Raw genomic sequence first — 19,900 nt, forward strand, 5'->3', positions numbered from 1 at the left:
GTACGTCACAGAACATGACACTAGGTCTTACGACAGTCTTACGAGTTGCAGCGAACCGCATCCGGAGGAGAGCGAATTACTATTTCAGACTAGCTTAAAACTTCGTTTGCGCGCATTGAAATACACTGAAGCTCTCGCTGACACATTATCAATTTAGCGACTTCTATGGGCCTCTTTCACTGACTTATTGATTTCTCTGGGCCCCGGACGTAGCCGAGCGTTCACAATTATGTCTGGCAAGGCCAACTAGTGTGACCTCCCAAGTCCGTATTTCTAGAGGGGTTCCTCTGTTGTAATTACGACATCACGCATCATTCAGTAGGACTCCAGCAATGGCTGCGAGAAATAGGTACGTTGACTGGAGGGTTGACTGTGGAGCTCCGTGTAATTGCCGCGCTCTCGATGTTCTTCGTCACGTAGAAGAGAATCCGAGCCGAGTTCTCAAAACTTTGTCCGTGCTATTGGCCTCTGCAGGACACAAATCAGAGCGCATTTCCTCCGCTGGGTGCGGATATCTAAGCGGAAGATCTGAAAGTGACCCTATCTTCAAATTTATTTTACATCCAAATGGTAGATTTCCCGACAAGTGTTCGTTATCAAAACTTTATCTACTTAGTCCGCCCAAAAACCTAGAAACCTGTAACAGGGATTGTGAAACGCCTGTTTGTATGTAACATTGGTAGGAATGAGAGAGGAGACTGGGCCACGTCTAAACAGGTACTGGTTTCTGTACAGATCACTACAAAAACTATTCTTCTAGTTTTGACCAACAGTATATCCTATACGAATATGAGACATTTTCTTATGATCGTATCTACACTGAAGAGCCAAAGAAACTTTTACAGCTGTCTAAATCCGTGTAGGACCCCCGCGAGCACGCAGATTGACCCCAACACGACACAGCATGGACTCGACTAATGTCTGATGTAGTGCTGGAGGGAACTGACACTATGAATCCTGCACGGCTGTCCATAAACCAGTAAGAGTACGACCGGGTGGAGATCTCTTCTGAACAGCACGTTGAGAGGCATCCCAGATTGCTAAATAATGTTGATGTCTGGGGCGTTTGGTCCAGCGGCAGTGTTTAAACTCAAAAGAGTTTTCCTGCAGCCACTCTGTAGCAGTTCTGGACGTATGGGTGTCGCACTGTCCTGCTGGAATTGCCTAAGTCCGTCGGAATGCACTATGGACATGAATGGATGCAGGTGATCAGACAGGATGCTTACGAATCTGTCACCTGTCACAGTCGTATCTAGACGTATCAAGGGTCCCACATCACTGGAACTGCACACACGCCCCACACCTTTACAGAGCCTCCACCACCTTGAACCGCCCCCTGCTGACATGCAGGGTCCATGGATTCATGAGGTTGTTTCCATATCCGTACACGTCCATCCGCTCAATACAATCTGAAACGAGATTCGTACGACCAGGCAATATGTTTCCAGTCATCAAAAGCCCAATGTCGGTGCTGACGGGCCCAAGCGAGGCGTTAAGCTTTGTGTCGTGCAGTCATCAAGGGTACACGACTGGGCTTCGGCTCCGAAAGCCCATGTCGAGAATGTTTTGTTGAATGGCTCGTACGCTGACACTTGTCGACGACTCACCATTGAAATCTGCAGCAATTTGCGGAAGGGTTACACTTCTGTCACGCTGAACGATTCTCTTCAGTCGTCGTTGCTCCCATTCTTGCTAGATCTTTTTCCGCCGCAGCGATATCGGAGATTTGATGTTTCACCGGATTCCTGATATTCACGGTACACTCGTGAAATGGCTGTAAAGGAAAATCCCCACTTCACCGCTACGGGGACTGATGACCTCAGATGTTAAGTCCCATAGTGCTTAGAGACAATTTCACCGCTACCTCAGAGATGCTGGGTCCCATCGCTGGTGCGGCGACTACAACACCATGTTCAAAGTCACTTGTAGCAGCAGTAGCCGATCTAACACCTGGCCCATACGCTTCCTGTCATACGAGTATATAGGCGTTGCCGACCTTAGCGCCTTATTCTGCCTGTTTACGTATGTATACGAATACGAAAAAATGGCTCTGAGCACTATGGGACTTAACTGTCGTGGTCATCAGTCCCCTAGAACTTAGAACTATTTAAACCTATCTCACCGAGCGAGGTGGCGCAGTGGTTAGACACTGGACTCGCATTCAGGAGGACGACGGTTCAATCCCGCGTCCGGCCATCCTGATTTAGGTTTTCCGTGATTTCCCTAAATCGCTCCAGGCAAATGCCGGGATGGTTCCTTTCAAAGGGCACGGCCGACTTCCTTCCCCATCCTTCCCTAATCCGATGAGACCGATGACCTCGCTGTCTGGTCTCCTTCCCCAAACCAACCAACCAACCTATCTCACCTAAGGACATCACAAACATTCCATGCCCGAAGCAGGATTCGAACCTGCGACCGTAGCGGTCGCGCGGTTCCAGACTGTAGCGCCTAGAACCGCACGGCCACTCCGGCCGGCTGTATACGAATACGCATGCCTATACCAGTTTCTTTGGCGCTTCAGTGTGCATCACACTTCATAATGACGATACGTTCCAAATTGGCTACGTTAAGCATACAACATTTTAGTTAGCTGAACCATGTTTTTTAGCCGATATCTAGGAACTGTGCACCCAAGTATAAGGAAAACAATTGTTAATGATGTCACCACAAGTATCTGCCAATATTCCCTGTCCTGGAGCCACTGCCACATAGCGGTAGATTTTCTTTTGTTTTTATTTTTAGGAAACAGGTACCAAAGAAACACAGATTAAGACAGGCGTCGGCAACTGGCTGCCCGAGCAGTGGCGCAGATATCTTATCTCGCACTTGGGTGTCGCCTGACCGTAACACAGTTTGCAAGCAAGCAGGAGGAAGGCAAAACTACACGCTTCACTTGTCGACGGCGCCGTCCTTTCAGAACACAGTTTACCGGCGCAGCTCTCTCCGCCTGACAAGAACGGAGCACGGGCGACCGCAGACCTCAGAACAATGTTTAGCGCAGCTCCAGCTAGCGCCGCGGCGCGCTTTCCCTCCGGCTACGGACGCCGGCCACATCCTGTTGCCAACTCTGCGCGCGGAATTCCGATAAAGAAGCGGCGATAACACACAAACCGACTGGGCAGGTGGCATCGCAAACTCGGCGCACGTTCGGGCGCGGCGGAAGGCGGCCACGGCCCGTGACACGGCGCTCGCCTGTCGCACGGCTGCCCCACATATACGAGCCACGCTAACACTAGACTAGATTACAGCTTCCGCGCGGTTCCCTACATTCAGGATTATCAACGACTAAACCCATGCGCGTCGCCGACTCACAAATGAGAACAGCTCTTTTTATAGAAACTGACGCTTGCCGATTTCTGTAGCACGCAGAAACATCAAGAAAACAACCGTGAACTACACCTGGCTTTTATGGACCCCGATCAAGTTTTCGAAAGAGCAGCCCCCACCCCCACCCCACCCCCTCTCCCTCCACCATGAGCCCACATGGCAAGCGTTTCGTAACGACAGTATTATACCAGTTTATGTGCGGTGTATTCGGGTTGTCCTTGATTTTATTCAAGATTGCATGTGAGGTCGTGTCTGTACCCAACCTGAAAGATAACATCTCACAACGCAAAGGCACTAATTATTACGCGTTTCAACGTTAGGTGGACTGATAAAGCAAGGAATGAGAAGGTTCTGCGCAGAATTGGAGAGGAAAGGTTTACATGAAAAAACACTGAAAATAAGAAGGGACAGGACGAAAAGACATCTGTTACACATATACAAACGTTCATCTAAAGTCCTCCCAATGATGACACTGCTGTGAAAAATTAGTGCTTCTGAACTTTGAGTGCTCGAGCCTACGAAAAGACATCTGTTACACATATACAAACGTTCATCTAAAGTCCTCCCAATGGTGACACTGCTGTGAAAAATTAGTGCTTCTGAACTGTGAGTGCTCGAGCCTACATTTTGGCTCTGGAGTGCTAAGTCACAAGAAAATGCTCAACTATCTTAGCGGCAAAGTTTATACATCTGGCATGCACCCGGTGGATCCATACGGCTCGCTACGAGTATGTTGGACAGGAACAAAAAAAAATGAACAAGCGCTACATAGACTGGAAGTAAAAATACTGCGCGGATCAATGGACGTCACAACGATGCGGCATCTGAAAAACGAACATTCAAGGGGGACGGTGGGGAGTGATAGCAGCAATCAACAGATTATAAGCAACACGCCTTACGTTGTATGGAAGGGGACTGGATCATGGTGTAGCCGGCCGGAATGGCCGAGCGGTTCTAGGCGCTACAGTCTGGAACCGCGTGACCGCTACGGTCGCAGGTTCGAATCCTGCCTCGGGCATGGATGTCTGTGATGTCCTTAGGTTAGTTAGGTTTAAGTAGTTCTAAGTTCTAGGGGACTGATGACCTCAGATGTTAAGCCCCATAGTGCTCAGAGCCATTTGAACCATTTGAATTTGATCATGGTGTAACGTCCAGTCGACGACGAGGTCACTAGAGACATAGCTCAATTGGGGCTGGGCCGCATTCTTTTTATAGGAACAATCCCGGTTACTCCCTTTAAGGCAACCACGAAAAACCCAAATATTAATGGCCAGGCTGGAATATGAACCTCTCCCTTCCTTAATGCGAGTCCAATGTCTTACCACCGCGCCACTTTGCTGGGCATAGCGTATATAGTAGAGTGGAAATGTGCAGCAGAAGCTCTCAGTTTCTACAAGGATTGTATAATACATTTAGTGACATTCTTACGTGCTTCTGAGTCGAAGTGAACAGTAGCTATTTATCTGCTTTTAGTAGTACTATTTATTCTATTGTAAGATGTTACGCATTTTTCGATGTTGTATAGAGTGTTTTGCACTTTCCCGCCAGAGTAGCCGCTAGCGTGCAGTGAATTACTGACAGTGAATGGCTCAATGTTTTCTAGTAGCTTGCGTTTATCTTTCTAAGTTTGGTAGTGTAAATACTCATCTAGATGGATACATCACCGGAAATCGCCACCGTAGCAAAACCCACCCTCCGTTATGATCCAGGAGGAAGCAGATATCGTGATGGTCCCAAAAAGCGATCGTCAGTCAAGGTCAAGGAAGACAGGTAAGCAGAACGCTGTGGCGGAAAGCAATCAAGCAGATGGACCGTGCATCAGTGCGGGACTAACGATAGGAAAGGAGACTGATTCCTTTCCTATGTCCAGAGATATACTGGGTGACATTTCGTTGGGAAAGAGGAAAAGTACTGACGATATGGCTCGTTTATTAAAACATTGGATTCGCATTCAGGTGCAGTAAGGTTCAAATTTCTGTTAATCGATCCATCAATAGGTATTATGTGTGCGCTCTAAATCGCTTAAGGGGAATCTCGCTGTTGCACAGTTGAAAAGGGAGCGGCCGATTTTCTTTTATTACATCCCACTGCCTTGAAAAAGCCTGTCTATATACCCAGAATTTAGCTTTTAATTACCTCACAAAATGGCTGTCAGCGGTTCACACTGACACCACACTCGATGCTCTATCAATAATGAATCATGAATGAACTTTATCATTTATCTTCGAGTCCCACATGCGATGTGACAAAGGAAAGTCGTGCAGCTAGCGATATCGTTGGCGGAAGACAGAATTTCTGATCAAGCTACGAAAAGCTTGCATAGCCAGGGGTAAAACGGGTAACTATGCGTATACTAAATGGAATAATTACTCTTCCCGACAGGGATGGTGTACGGCCAGTAAATTTTCGTATCTTGTTCAATCCGAATTCGTTGTCCGTTTCTAATGACATCGCTGTAATACTCTTGAAAAATGTGGAAAAGCAATAAGAGATGGAGAGAGTGGTGAGGATCAAACTACACAAAAACAAAATCGAACATTACAATACTCCAATTAGTTCTTTGAAGCAAAGTTGAAGGAACTTTAGTTTTGTCATTGTGTATGTTGCCGCAAGCAACGGCTTTTGCGCCGCAGGCGGCGGCTTCTGCAGGTTTGTACGTAAAGTAACAAATGCGACAGTGTAACTATCACAGATATTTCGGCCGGCCGGAGTGGCCGAGCGGTTCTAGGCGCTACAGTCTGGAACCTCGCGACCGCTACGGTCGCAGGTTCGAATCCTGCCTCGGGCATGGATGTGTGTGATGTCCTTTTTATCAAAATTGATCAATGTTATCACTGGTCGTGAAGCCAAGAAAGGGGGAGGAACTTTTACATTAACGTCGTAACGTTTCGATAACTGCCTTTCAACTAAGGTCTCCAGTTTACGTGAATCATCATGGTAAAATTTGATAATTGTTTATACGATTGTTGGCAGCGAAAAAATATGAATTATCTCATAATCTATCTCCTTGACAGTATATTTGACATTTCGAGTTTCTTGAAGCAAGTTCAGTACCTTTCGTATTCACGAACCTACAGGCTTTTTATAACCTTTACGGCTAAAATACACATACTTCGTGTGGAGTTCCACCAGTGAAGTTTCATATAAGGTATACGTCTGCCAATTACGTCACGCTGATCTACTGACAGGAAGAGCGGCAAATCAGACCAAGAGAAATATCGGCTCGTTGAGTTTGTAGCCCGCCTCTAATGACAGTCCGCCCCCTCTCCCTCACTGAAAAGTAATGGAATTCAGTGAGCACTCGGAAAAATCCTGAAGTCAGCTGCACTTGGTTACGTCATGGGTCTTAGACGATCCCTCACAAGTCGCAAATGAACTAAACGTATGTAGCCGTTCTAATGACAGATCTAACTCCGAAATACACCATCTCTCGTGGCACACTTTGAAAGTATGTAATATGACTCCCACATGAACTTCCCAGCCTATTAAATAATTATTAGGTTCCATCCTTCGAGATATCATCTAGGACGCAAGTCAATGACGTAATCAGTAAAGTATCCAGCCGTGGTATAAGGAGTAGGAGGCTTCAGGATTTTTCCGAATGCTCACTAAATCTCCTGGCGGTGTTTTGTATTTGAAGGGGTGGCGACGAGGAATGATATGGTATAATTACATTAAATTGCATTAATAATAATAATAATAATAATAATAATAATAATAATAATAATAATAATAATAAATCCCGTGGAGGCCCGGGAAAAGAATAGGCCTCCGGTATGTTCTGCCAGTCGTAAAAGGCGACGAAAAGAACAAACCACTAATAGGGCTAACCCCCCTTTTAGTGTGATTACTTGGTTCAGGACAGAACTAAAGAAGCCTCGGACAAGCGCCGTCATGGTCGGGGACGGCGCTTGAACCCTATGCCCGCCCACAATGGTAATGACACTGCTAGCCAACTGGAAAATGATTTAAATCCAAATAGAGGTGTTTTGCAGGATATGCTTCCTGCAACCACCCTAGAAGGAAAACAAAGACAGAGGATGAGATGGTCAGATGAAGTTAATCGACACCTCATGTTCTGTTATTACCAAGCAACAAACCTAGGAACCAACACAACTGGATACAGATCACAAGTATACACAACATTTATTACCAGATACCCAGAATTAAAATTTTTAACAGAACAACGTCTAGCTGATCAGATTCGTGTAATAATAAAAAATAACAGGATACCCCAGTCAGAATTAGAAAACATCAAACAACAAGTACAACAAATACTGGAACAAAATAATGTGCAATTAGAAGAAGAAAATACAGTAATGGACTCAAACATCCCAGAGCAAACAAACAAAGAACAACACGCATCAATTAAACAATCAGAGGAAAATGAAATTTTAAGACAGCCACCAGCACAAGCACAAATAGAACACGAAGTGACACACATGTTAGATATAGAAGAAAAATTTCAGTTGACATATATAGAATACAAAGACACAAATACAGACATTAGACCATTCTTGCATAGACCACCAAATAGCCCACAAGTCGAAACAACAATAAAAACTATCAACACAATCATACACAACAAAATAAATGAATACACAACTATGGAAGAGTTACAACTACTGGTTTATGTAGGAGCACTCACTACACTAAATATACACACTAGGCAGATATCAGAACCAACCAACACACAGAAGAAACCCACAAAACCAGCATGGCAACACAGGCTACAGATCAGAATAGAAAAACTGGGAAAAGACATCGGACAGTTAACACAATTTATAAGAAATGAAATATCAGACAAAAAACGAAAAAGGTTAGGTAAAATCTCACAACGAGAAGCAATAGAGCAATTAGATGAAAAGAAGCAAAAATTACAAGCTTTGGCGAAACGACTTAGAAGATACAAAAAAAGTGAAAATAGAAGGAAACAAAACCAAACATTCAACACAAACCAAAAGAAATTTTACCAAACAATAGATAACACACACATAAAAATAGACAATCCACCAAACATAAGAGACATGGAACACTTCTGGAGCAGCATATGGTCAAACCCGGTACAACATAACAGGCATGCACGGTGGATACAAGCAGAAACAGATACATACAAGATGATACCACAAATGCCTGAAGTGATAATTTTGCAACATGAAGTCACCCGAGCAATCAATTCTACGCACAATTGGAAAGCCCCTGGAAATGATAAAATAGCAAATTTCTGGCTAAAGAAGTTCACCTCAACACATTCACATCTAACTAAATTATTTAACAGTTACATTGCAGACCCATACATATTCCCTGATACACTTACACATGGAATAACTTATCTGAAACCTAAAGATCAAGCAGACACAGCAAACCCAGCTAAATATCGCCCCATAACATGCCTACCAACAATCTACAAAATATTAAATTCAGTCATTACACAGAAATTAATGACACATACAACACAGAACAAAATTATAAATGAAGAACAAAAAGGCTGCTGCAAAGGAGCGCGAGGATGTAAAGAGCAACTGATAATAGATGCAGAGGTGACATATCAAGCTAAAACTAAACAAAGGTCTCTACACTACGCATACATTGATTACCAAAAAGCTTTTGATAGTGTACCCCACTCATGGTTACTACAAATATTGGAAATATACAAAGTAGATCCTAAATTGATACAGTTCCTAAACATAGTAATGAAAAACTGGAAAACCACACTTAATATCCAAACAAATTCAGATAATATCACATCACAGCCAATACAGATTAAGCGTGGAATATACCAAGGAGACTCATTAAGTCCTTTCTGGTTCTGCCTTGCTCTGAACCCACTATCCAACATGCTAAATAATACAAATTATGGATACAATATTACTGGAACATACCCACACAAAATCACACATTTGCTATACATGGATGATCTAAAACTACTGGCAGCAACAAATCAACAACTCAACCAATTACTAAAGATAACAGAAGTATTCAGCAATGATATAAGTATGGCGTTTGGAACAGACAAATGTAAGAAAAATAGCATAGTCAAGGGAAAACACACTAAACAAGAAGATTACATATTGGATAACCACAGCGACTGCATAGAAGCGATGGAAAAAACGGATGCCTATAAATATCTAGGATACAGACAAAAAATAGGAATAGATAATACAAATATTAAAGAAGAACTAAAAGAAAAATATAGACAAAGACTAACAAAAATACTGAAAACAGAATTGACAGCAAGAAACAAGACCAAAGCTATAAATACTTATGCCATACCAATATTGACCTACTCATTCGGAGTAGTGAAATGGAGTAACACAGACCTAGAAGCACTCAATACACTTACACGATCACAATGCCATAAATATAGAATACATCACATACATTCAGCAACAGAAAGATTCACATTAAGCAGAAAGGAAGGAGGAAGGGGATTTATCGATATAAAAAACCTACATTATGGACAGGTAGACAATTTAAGAAAATTCTTTATAGAACGAGCAGAAACTAGCAAAATACACAAAGCAATCACTCATATAAATACATCGGCTACACCACTACAATTTCATAACCACCTCTACAACCCGTTAGACCACATAACATCAACAGATACGAAGAAAGTAAATTGGAAAAAGAAAACACTTCATGGCAAGCACCCGTATCATCTAACACAGCCACACATCGATCAAGACGCATCCAACAAATGGCTAAGAAAAGGCAATATATACAGTGAGACAGAAGGATTCATGATTGCAATACAGGATCAAACAATAAACACCAGGTATTACAGCAAGCATATTATTAAAGATCCCAATACCACAACAGATAAATGCAGACTTTGTAAACAACAGATAGAAACAGTAGATCACATCACAAGCGGATGTACAATACTAGCAAATACAGAATACCCCAGAAGACATGACAATGTCGCAAAAATAATACATCAACAGCTTGCCCTACAACATAAACTTTTAAAACAACAAGTTCCTACATACAAGTATGCACCACAAAATGTACTGGAGAATGATGAATACAAATTATATTGGAACAGAACCATTATAACAGATAAAACAACGCCACATAACAAACCTGACATCATACTCACCAATAAAAAGAAGAAATTAACACAACTAATCGAAATATCCATACCCAATACAACAAATATACAAAAGAAAACAGGAGAAAAAATTGAAAAATACATCCAACTGGCTGAGGAAGTCAAAGACATGTGGCATCAGGATAAAGTTGACATCATACCAATTATACTATCAACTACAGGAGTCATACCACACAATATCCACCAGTACATCAATGCAATACAGCTACATCCAAACATATATATACAACTACAGAAATCCGTAATTATTGATACATGTTCAATTACCCGACAGTTCCTAAATGCAATATAACACATACCATACAGTTAAAAGGAAGTGACGCCTGATCAAGGTCCGCGTCACTTTTCATTTTTAACCAGACTTAAAAACGTCTGAGAAAGTAAAGAATAATAATAATAATAATGCCCTTAAGTAGTTGCATTTCATGACGATCGTCTGAAATATTGTTATTCCTGCGCTTCTGAGATTCTTTTCCCCTTCTTTTCGCCGGCTGCTCAGTTTCCTTTTTTCCTGGGCGACGATCGAGAACCAGTAAATCTTCCTGTTTGGCTTGTTACTCCTTTGGTTCAAACGGGTTGGGTGCACTTAGTCGTGTTCCTCAGCCTCGACCTCTTCCAGCATGTTTTAACTTGCCGGTTGGCACTACAGCACGCCCAGCGCTCAGCTTTAATGGAGCACTCAAGGCACAACGCCACGTTAAGGCGGTGCCCAATGAAGGGATAATACGTGCAGATCCCAATAAAGTGGCTTTTTCTGCCAACTACAAAAATCACTTTACTGGGATTTGTATGTTTTAAGGTGGCTCATTTTGACATTAGTGACTCTCTGCGTTCAGGAAGACCATCGGGGTTTGATGATGATCGTTTGAACGCGTTAATCCACAATAAGAACTCGCGACAAAAAATAAAAACACCTACAGCCGTCCTTAACATATTTTATTTTTTCGCTACGAGTTTCGACACTTCATTGCGTCATCTTCAGGCTGTTTTTATGCGGTACAGGCCTGAAGATGACGCAATGAAGCGTCGAAACTGGTAGCGAAAAAATAAAATAAAATCTTAAGGACGACAGTAGGTGATTTTATTTTTCGTCACGATAGTAAAAGGCCGTCGTCCCAGAGACATCCTGCTAAAAGGATGGACATACAATAACAATAAGAACTGGCACATGTGATGAACTGTGATCATGCCACTATCATCCGATATTTGTATGTAATGGGGGAAAGTTCAAATAGCGGGTGTATGGGTACCGCATTCCCTAAGCCAAAATCACAAATATCAGCGGCTGGTCACATGTGCATCTGTCCTCATCAATTGGCTCGTGGACGACACCGACCATTCCTATCCTATATCGTTAATGGTGACGAGATATGGTGTCTTTATTCTAACATAAGGAAAAGCGAAGAATGGCTGAGCCCAAACAAAAACATCATCTCCCAGTAGTAAGACCTGTGCAAATCCACGATAGGTAATGTTATGCATCTGGTGGAACGACGACGGTATGGTGTGCTTCAAATTGCTTCCCGTAGGCGTAACCATCACTGCTGACATTTGCCATCAACAACTGATACGTCTTCCAGTTGCAATCCAACAACAACCACGATGAAGACTACGTGAAGTGATGCAACTCCACTATAACGCTTGCCCGCATCCTGTTATATTGACAAGAAAGACTATACAGGAGTTGGGACCGAGCGAGGTGGCGCAGTGGTTAGACACTGGACTCGCATTCGGGAGGACGACGGTTCAATTCCGCGTCCGGCCATCCTCATTTAGGTTTTCCGTGATTTCCCTAAGCCGGCCGCGGTGGTCGCGGTTCTAGGCGCTCAGTCCGGAACCGCGCGACTGCTACGGTCGCAGGTTCGAATCCTGCCTCGGGAATGGATGTGTGTGTTGTCCTTAGTTATGTTTAAGTAGTTCTAAGTTCTAGGGGACTGATGACCACAGATGTTAAGTCCCATAGCGCTCAGAGCCATTTGAACCATTTCCCTAAATCGCTGCAGGCAAATGACGGGATGGTTCCTTTCAAAGGGCATGGCCGACTTCCTTCCCCATCCTTCCCTAATCCGATGAGACCGATGACCTCGCTGTCTGGTCTCCTCCCCCAAAAACAAACCAACCCAACCCAAGAGTTGGGTTGGAACTTATTCCGCAGTCGCCTTATTCAACAATTTTTCTCCCACAGATTTTCATCTTTTCCGCTGTATCGAACAACCTTCAAGAAACTTACTTTCTGAGTTCTTCGCCTCGAAACAACGTGATTTCTACAGTCGCGGAACCAAAAAGCACAGCGTTGGGAGATTGTTGTAAATGATGGATACTATATCATTGGTGACTGAAGTCTGTTAAGTGTACCTGTTGTGTTTATTAAGCTTATGGAAATCGCAACAATCTAAGGCATCAATCCAATAGCAATTATTATTATTATTATTATTATTATTATTATTATTACGGCGTATTGATAATTTTTACTTATGGACCGTCTGACAGCAATTGAATAGAACACAATTTTAGTGCCATACGCGCTTCGCCTTTATTTTCTGCAAGGCATCATCAATGGCATGGAATATGTACATGTGTTAGCTATTTAATTTACATTTTTGTCACTGTGCCTATAGATTATAAACAGTTTTGATGGTTGGTATTTCCTATTAAGTACTAATGTTTTGAACTGTACTTACAGGTTGCGTGGACAATTTCTTACATATTACGCTCCTGTTGCCTTTTTTGTGTTGTTGTTCTTATGAATGCAACAGGAGCGTAATATGTAAGAAATTGTCCACGCAACCTGTAAGTACAGTTCAAAACATTACTACTTAATAGGAAATACCAACCACCAGAACTGTTTATAAACTATAGGCACGGTGACAAAAATGTAAATTAAATAGCTAACGTATGTACATGTTCCAGGCCACTGATGATGGCTTGCAAAAAATAAAGGCGAAACGCGTATGGCACTAAAATTGTGTTTTATTCAGTTGCTGTCAGACGGTCCATTAGCAAAAATTATCAATACACCGTAATATTACACGCAACTGAGGAAGACAGGACTATAAAAGTTGAAGATTATTATTATTATTATTATTACTACTACTAACAAGACAAGTTTGATGTTAGGAGCCGATATGTTACAGCTAAAGAACCCGAATGATCCTGACACCGAAGAGTCGAATAGCTGATAGACTTTCCCGTTATAAGGTAAGCTTGCGTCCCCGGGCACGCCCGTGAATGGGACGGGAGGACCGGCGAGGCGTATACATAAATATGAGAAGCGAGACGGGGCCGGGGACGGTCCGGGTCTTACCGCGCTTGACGACCTTCTTGTCGGCGTCGGCGTCCGCCTCCGAGAAGGAGGCGGCCTTGGCGAGGGATGCCTTCTTGCTCTTCTTGGCGGCGGCGGGCTGCAGCGTGGCCGCCTTGGCGTCTGCGGTGGCGGCGGGCAGCGGCGAGGCGGCGCCGGGGGGCAGCGTCGCCGCCTTCCTGCCGTTGCGCTCGCTCAGCAGCAGCTTGGCCGACGCCGAGGGCCCGCCGTCAGGGGCGGCAGGTGTCACCGTCATGGCTGCGCAAGACGCCGCACCGCGGTCAGCCGGGCCGGGCTGCGCCAAGCTGACCAGAGGTGACTGGACTCTGGGCGAGGGGAAGCGGCCTACGTAGCGCGGCGTCCAGGCAGTCGCGCCGCGGAGGTCTATCTCGCACTGGCGAGCCGCGCCCGAAAGCGGCCGCAGCGCCGCGGCCGCACCGCGATAAGGCGCCAGATAACGCCTTCTTATGAGGAGCTCGCAGGGGCCCGTTAAAGGGTACGTAGTACCCGACAAAGCAAACTTCGGATGCTACTTCTACAGACATACTCGGCAGGGCACTTCACCGTGTACGGCGGAGGGTACACCGTACTAATATTACTGATTTTCTATTTCTATTCGCGTGTTCAGCAAGGGGAAAACACCTGTGTCCTTATTTCTCTGATCTTATTCTCATGACCCCAAGCGAGATATACGATGCTGGGAGCTTAATGACTCTACGGTCTTCTTCGAATAGACACTTAGATGACAAAAATCACGGGACAGCGATATGCACATATACAGATGCCGGTAGTATCGCGTATACAGAGTACAAAAGGGAGGTGCATTGGCGAAGCTGTCATCTGTACTCAGATGATTCGTGTGGAGAGGTTTCCGGCGTGATAATGGCCTCACGACGGGAGTTAACAGACCTTGAACGCGAAATGGTAGCTGGCTTTAGATGCATGGGAATTCCATTTCGGAAATCGGTAGGGAATTCAGTATTCCGAAATCCGCAATGTCAAGAGTGTGCCGAGAATACAAAAATTTCAGGCATTACCTCGGACAACGCAGAAGCCAACAGCCTTCATTTAACGACCGAGAACAGGGGTGTGTGTTTAGTTGTCAGTGCTAATAGAAAAGCAACACTGCGTGAAATAACCGCAAAAATCGATGAGGGACGTACGACGAACGCGACCGCTACGGTCGCAGGTTCGAATCCTGCCTCGGGCATGGACGTGTGTGATGTCCTTAGATTAGTTAGGTTTAAGTAGTCCTAAGTCTAGGGGACTGATGACCTCAGATGTTAAGTCCCATAGTGCTCAGAGCCATTTTTTATCCGTTAGGACAGTGCGGCGAAACAGCGTTAATGGCCTTTGGCAGCAGACGACAGACAGCCTCCTGCTAAACTGCAGCGCCTCTCCTGGGCTCGTGACCATATGGGTTGAACCGTAGACGACTGGAAAACCGTGGCCTGGTAAGATGAGTCCCAATTTCAGTTAATAAGACCTGATGGTAGGGGTAGAGCGTACCGCAGATCCCACGGAGCCATGGACACAGGTGGTCAACAAGGTATTGTGTAAGCTGGTGGTGGCTCCACAGCGATGTGGGCTGTGTTTACATGTAATGGAATGGGTTCTCTGGTCTAACTGAACCAATCCTTGACTGGAAACGGTTATGTTATCTGCTTGAACAGCTGCAGCCATTCATGAACGTCATGTTCGCACACAACGAAGGAGTGTTTATGGATCACAATGCACTGTGTCACCAGGCTACAACTGTTCGCGATAAGTTCGAAGAACATTTTGGACAACTGAGCGAATGATTTGGCCCCCCGATCACCCGCCTTGAATCCCATGGAACATTTGTGGGACATAACAGAGAGGTCAGTTCGTGCACAAAATCCTGCACCGGCAACACTTTCGCAATTATGGACGGCTATACAGGCAGCATGCCTCAGTGTTTCTGCAGGGGCTTCCAAAGACTTGAGTCCATTCCACACAAGAGTTGCTGCACTAAGCCGGGCAAAATGAGTTCCGACACGATAATGGGAAGCAGCCCATGACTTGTCAGCTCAGTACTGGTTACCTAAAATTATGAAACAGGGCTTCCTCTTTCTTCCAAGCGATTTTATTTCAGGTCGCCCGTAGACCTTTGGTACACTTCCGTATAGGCTACACCGATATTAGCAGCGCGTGTCTGAATTCTTCCGACTTTGCAATCATGCCTACCTGATAGGGACACTTTAGAATTGACCTCACTAGCGTCTTACATCAGCCAACGGCCTTGCTTCCAGTCAGATCACCGAAGTTAAGCGCTGTCTGGTTGGGCGGTCTGCCGAGTGCTGTTGCCAAGTGTTGGGAGGGGGGGGGGGGGGCACGCAGCTGTTTTAAGGCAAACTGAGGAGCTACTTGATTGAGAAGTAGCGTATCCGATCTCGCACACTGACATACGGGCGGGAAAGTGGTGTGCTGATCACGTGCCCCTCCATATCCGCATCCAGTGACGCCTGTGGTCTGGGGATGACACGGCGGCCGGTCGGTACCGGTGGGCCTTCCAAGGCCTGTTCGTGCGGAGTTTAGTTTAGGTTTTAGTGTCTTACGTCCAGTTTCGTTTAAAGATCCACGGCTCTTTCTATTCGCCCTCCCTGACATTGGTTTTACGTGATCGTCCCATGTCAATATTTCCCATATATACTTAGACCACAAGACGTGCGCAAGATGTTCACCGTTAATAGTGCGGTCAAAGGAAGCTGCAATTTATTCCACACAATTCAAATTTTATCCACGTCTTTCTACACTTTAGGTGCGATATCGTTCAAGCAGTAGATGAAGGTGAACATGTAGATTTCGCCTTTCCGGACGCCAGAAAGGTTTTCTATACTGTGCAACATTCGAATAATAAACGAGGTACGATCGTATGGATTAGTTTCTCTGATATGCGATTGGCTCCATGAATTTACGACTAAAAGAATCCAGTATGTTACAATGGACGGGTAACGACAGACAGTAACGTTAGCAATATTAGTCGTCCCCAGGGAGGCGTAACAGAACCTCAAAAATGTTCTCAATACCTGCCATATAGAGTCAGCAGCAGACTAAGATTGTTTATCATCGATGGTTTTAATGTGTGTGTTTCTATAGTGCCTGTATCTTCACAATACAATGTTCTTCAGGCATTCATGCAAGTCTGAACGAAGAGACAGTGTCACTGAATATTACAGCTGTGGTAATTATTACGAAATGAATTTGAATTTTGCGAATCTCTGCTTACGTCGGCTGTTCGCGACGCACGAGTTTGTGGCGTGCCGGGATTTGAGCGCGGATTTCCCGCTTATAGCGAGCAGTCACTTTGATCACTTGCGCCACGCGAGCACGCTTCCAGGACAGATTCAAACTTCCATACGTAGCAGCTCTCTCCAAGACCCGATTAGGGTATTAGCGGGGAGCATCTGCAGCACGTCATGCCGTCTAAATATTTTCGAGGTAAAATGAGAAAAGCTACGAAATAAGACGAATACGGGATCCCGTAGTATGGAAGGCGAATGGAAGTGGTGGGAAAGGACGACACGTCTGTAAAAGAAATAGCATACAAGACGCGCGTGTCACCAGTTCCAGGAGTATTATCTTTGAAGTCCGTAAGTAGGCATCACTTCAGATACAGAATGAAATCAAATATGCGCTGCTGAGATGGTAGCGGATAGGTATGCCCCATACGAAAGTGTAACCGACATGGTTGGGGGAACTTAATTGGGAATCTTTGGAGGAAAGACGACGCTGCACTTGCGAAAAGCCTGTTGGATATATTCAGATAACAAATTTTCCAGGAAAACTCTGCTAAGTTTGCTGCCACCATCGCATATCTCGTGTATGGATTATGAGAATAAGATACCGCAGATTACGACAGGTACAGAAGCATACAGCCATTACATCGACGGAATAGGACAATAAGACTACTGGTAGGAAATAAGCTTCGGCACCTACTGCACATTAGCTTGCGAAGCACGTACATAAATGGTGAAGTAGAAAGAGACTGAGACAGACAGGTACAGCGTACCATCTGGTGTCCATTCATGTGAAGCCATCGCACACTGTCATTTTGCCATTATGAAACTCAGTGCCATTCGTGTGAATCCACGTCTAAATAAACCACTGGACAGCTGAGTTCAGATACTCCACTTTCTTGGGAAAATCTGCAGCAGTGGGTCCTCTAGGCAACTACGTCTCGTCCGTCAGAGGTAACAGACTTACTGTGCTACCTTTGAAGATCTAATCTAGTGGGTGGTACACTGGTGCGATTCTCAATTGAAAAGGGAAAACATTTACAAAATATCTCCATTTTGCAGACCAGTTTCGGTGCATTATAGCTCCGTTTTCATTCCACACAATTTTCGGTTGCACAAGTCGTGAACCTAAAGTTTCATTTGCCGGTTTTTCAAGGCCATATGTATGTATTCCTTTTAGTGAAAGTCGGTGGACAGTGCTAATGTATGACGTACGTGTAGTACTTTTACAACACAAACGAATTGTTTGCGTTAAAACTGCAACTCTTATGCTCTTACAGGGCATTACACCAATTAATGGAATCACCAACTCAAAGGTGGTCACGTCTCTCGTTTTCCTCTTACTTATCGATTAGGTCTTCCAGTTAGATATGGAATCACCAGAGTTAAGCGAACAATCTAAATTTTTCGCGTAAACAAAGCATTTTAAAGAATGAGACTAACTTTGTGTGCAACAGAATCCGTAGTGCCTAACTAGAGAGGACTTGGGGAGGTGGGCAAGGTTGTGTGAGGGTCTTTCCATCTGTTATAGAACGCTTACTCACCGCCGCACATAAGCACAACATTCAATGCTGAAGGAGCAGTAAACGATCATGTTTCATACTGGTCGACAATGCCGACAGAGGTGCCGGGCGCAGGTAGACCTAACTTCATCTCGTGACTAGGCACTTCTACCTGCAAAGTCCTGTCCAACGTTCGCTATAATTACGTAGAACCGGCGCGAGTGGGCGGCAAAAAACATCTTCATACTTTGCAAATGGGCGCGGCAGCTTTACATTAACGTTACTGAATTTAAAAACTGCGAGGAAGAGGAGAGAGAGTGACAGTGGCAAAGGAGAATACCAAGTGCCACGCTTGCGAGTCTTTAGCTTAAAAGGTCGAGATGACATGTCAATTACGGAGGAGGGTCAAGATACTGACCGGAATGGATTTCGAGTGTGTGTACACCATAGAAGACAAAAACCACGTGCCCACAGAGAGTATTCGATAGGAGAAATGCATTAAACAGTAATTTCTGCGATACCATTAACAGCAGTCTGCGGCTACTGTGGTACAAAAGAAAAATAATGGCAAACAAAATTACAGTTTTTTGGGAAAGCGATCATTGGATTTCTCGTGGCCAGTTATTTATTTAGATGATGCTTGGATTCGTGTAATTAACTGATAAAAACGCAGAAATGTGAAAAATTGAAAGGAATTTTCTCAAATATAAGTCCATCAACATTTCAGAGTTGCTAGTCTTTTAGAGAAAAAAAAAATCAATCCAGTTTCTATGCTTGTGACAATGTAACAGGACAGTAGAAATAAACTACACTATGGACTTTTTATTTTGCTGGCAAAATAAAGACCACAACATTAAAAGGTAAAGTGCCAGTGCGAAGGAAAATAGTTATTAAAGATCATATCAAGGAGCAAGCACGATAATTTAAATCTGTGGTATGTTGTACCATACTTGAATACAAACAGCTTTACAAAACGTAGATCAAGATTGGAAGTACAGATAAAGTGTTGACACGAATATCCGAACAAAAGATTCAGTGAGAGACGCATACGTTTTGTAAACGCTTTGCCTTACATTTCTTATTTCTGGAAGTGAAAGTAGAGTACAAAACTGAGATGTGGAGACTGATTCTAGGAATGTAAATAAAACGATTAAGAGAGACATCTGAGTATACCATTTTGTACAATTGAAGGTGAGAAACTTCAGCAAACTTTCCTGGCGACTTCTCACACTGCTGAGAGGTGAAGGCTAGATTAAAGCGGGACTGAAAATCTCTCTGCCCCAACCAGGATTCGATCCCGCGACTTCTGTGTTTCTAGTCACGCTCTTCAACACTGACCACAGCACCGACTGAGATTTAGTGTTTCCATGTATGCCAAAAATTGCGTAGACTTGTA

General features: G+C 44.2%; 2 protein-coding genes across 7 annotated transcripts in view; one reads left to right on the forward strand and one right to left on the reverse strand.

The window, feature by feature from the left end:
* The window catches only part of LOC126251682 (actin-binding LIM protein 2), a 359,496-nt gene that overhangs the window by 226,406 nt on the left and 113,190 nt on the right, over positions 1-19,900 (reverse strand). For 5 of the 6 annotated variants that reach the window (XM_049952266.1, XM_049952265.1, XM_049952264.1 and 2 more), the window contains exon 2: positions 13,746-14,000. The exons of the other annotated variant lie outside the window; for it this stretch is intronic. In XM_049952266.1, coding sequence (XP_049808223.1) covers positions 13,746-13,998 — 253 coding nt within the window. In that variant the 5' untranslated portion in view covers positions 13,999-14,000. The remainder of the gene's footprint in view (positions 1-13,745; positions 14,001-19,900) is intronic. 6 annotated transcript variants of the gene reach the window in all.
* The window catches only part of LOC126251684 (uncharacterized), a 404,158-nt gene that overhangs the window by 2,368 nt on the left and 381,890 nt on the right, over positions 1-19,900 (forward strand). The gene's annotated exons all lie outside the window — the stretch shown is intronic.

Source organism: Schistocerca nitens, chromosome 4, assembly GCF_023898315.1.
Source record: "Schistocerca nitens isolate TAMUIC-IGC-003100 chromosome 4, iqSchNite1.1, whole genome shotgun sequence".
In the NCBI taxonomy this organism is placed as follows: Eukaryota; Metazoa; Arthropoda; class Insecta; order Orthoptera; family Acrididae; genus Schistocerca; species Schistocerca nitens.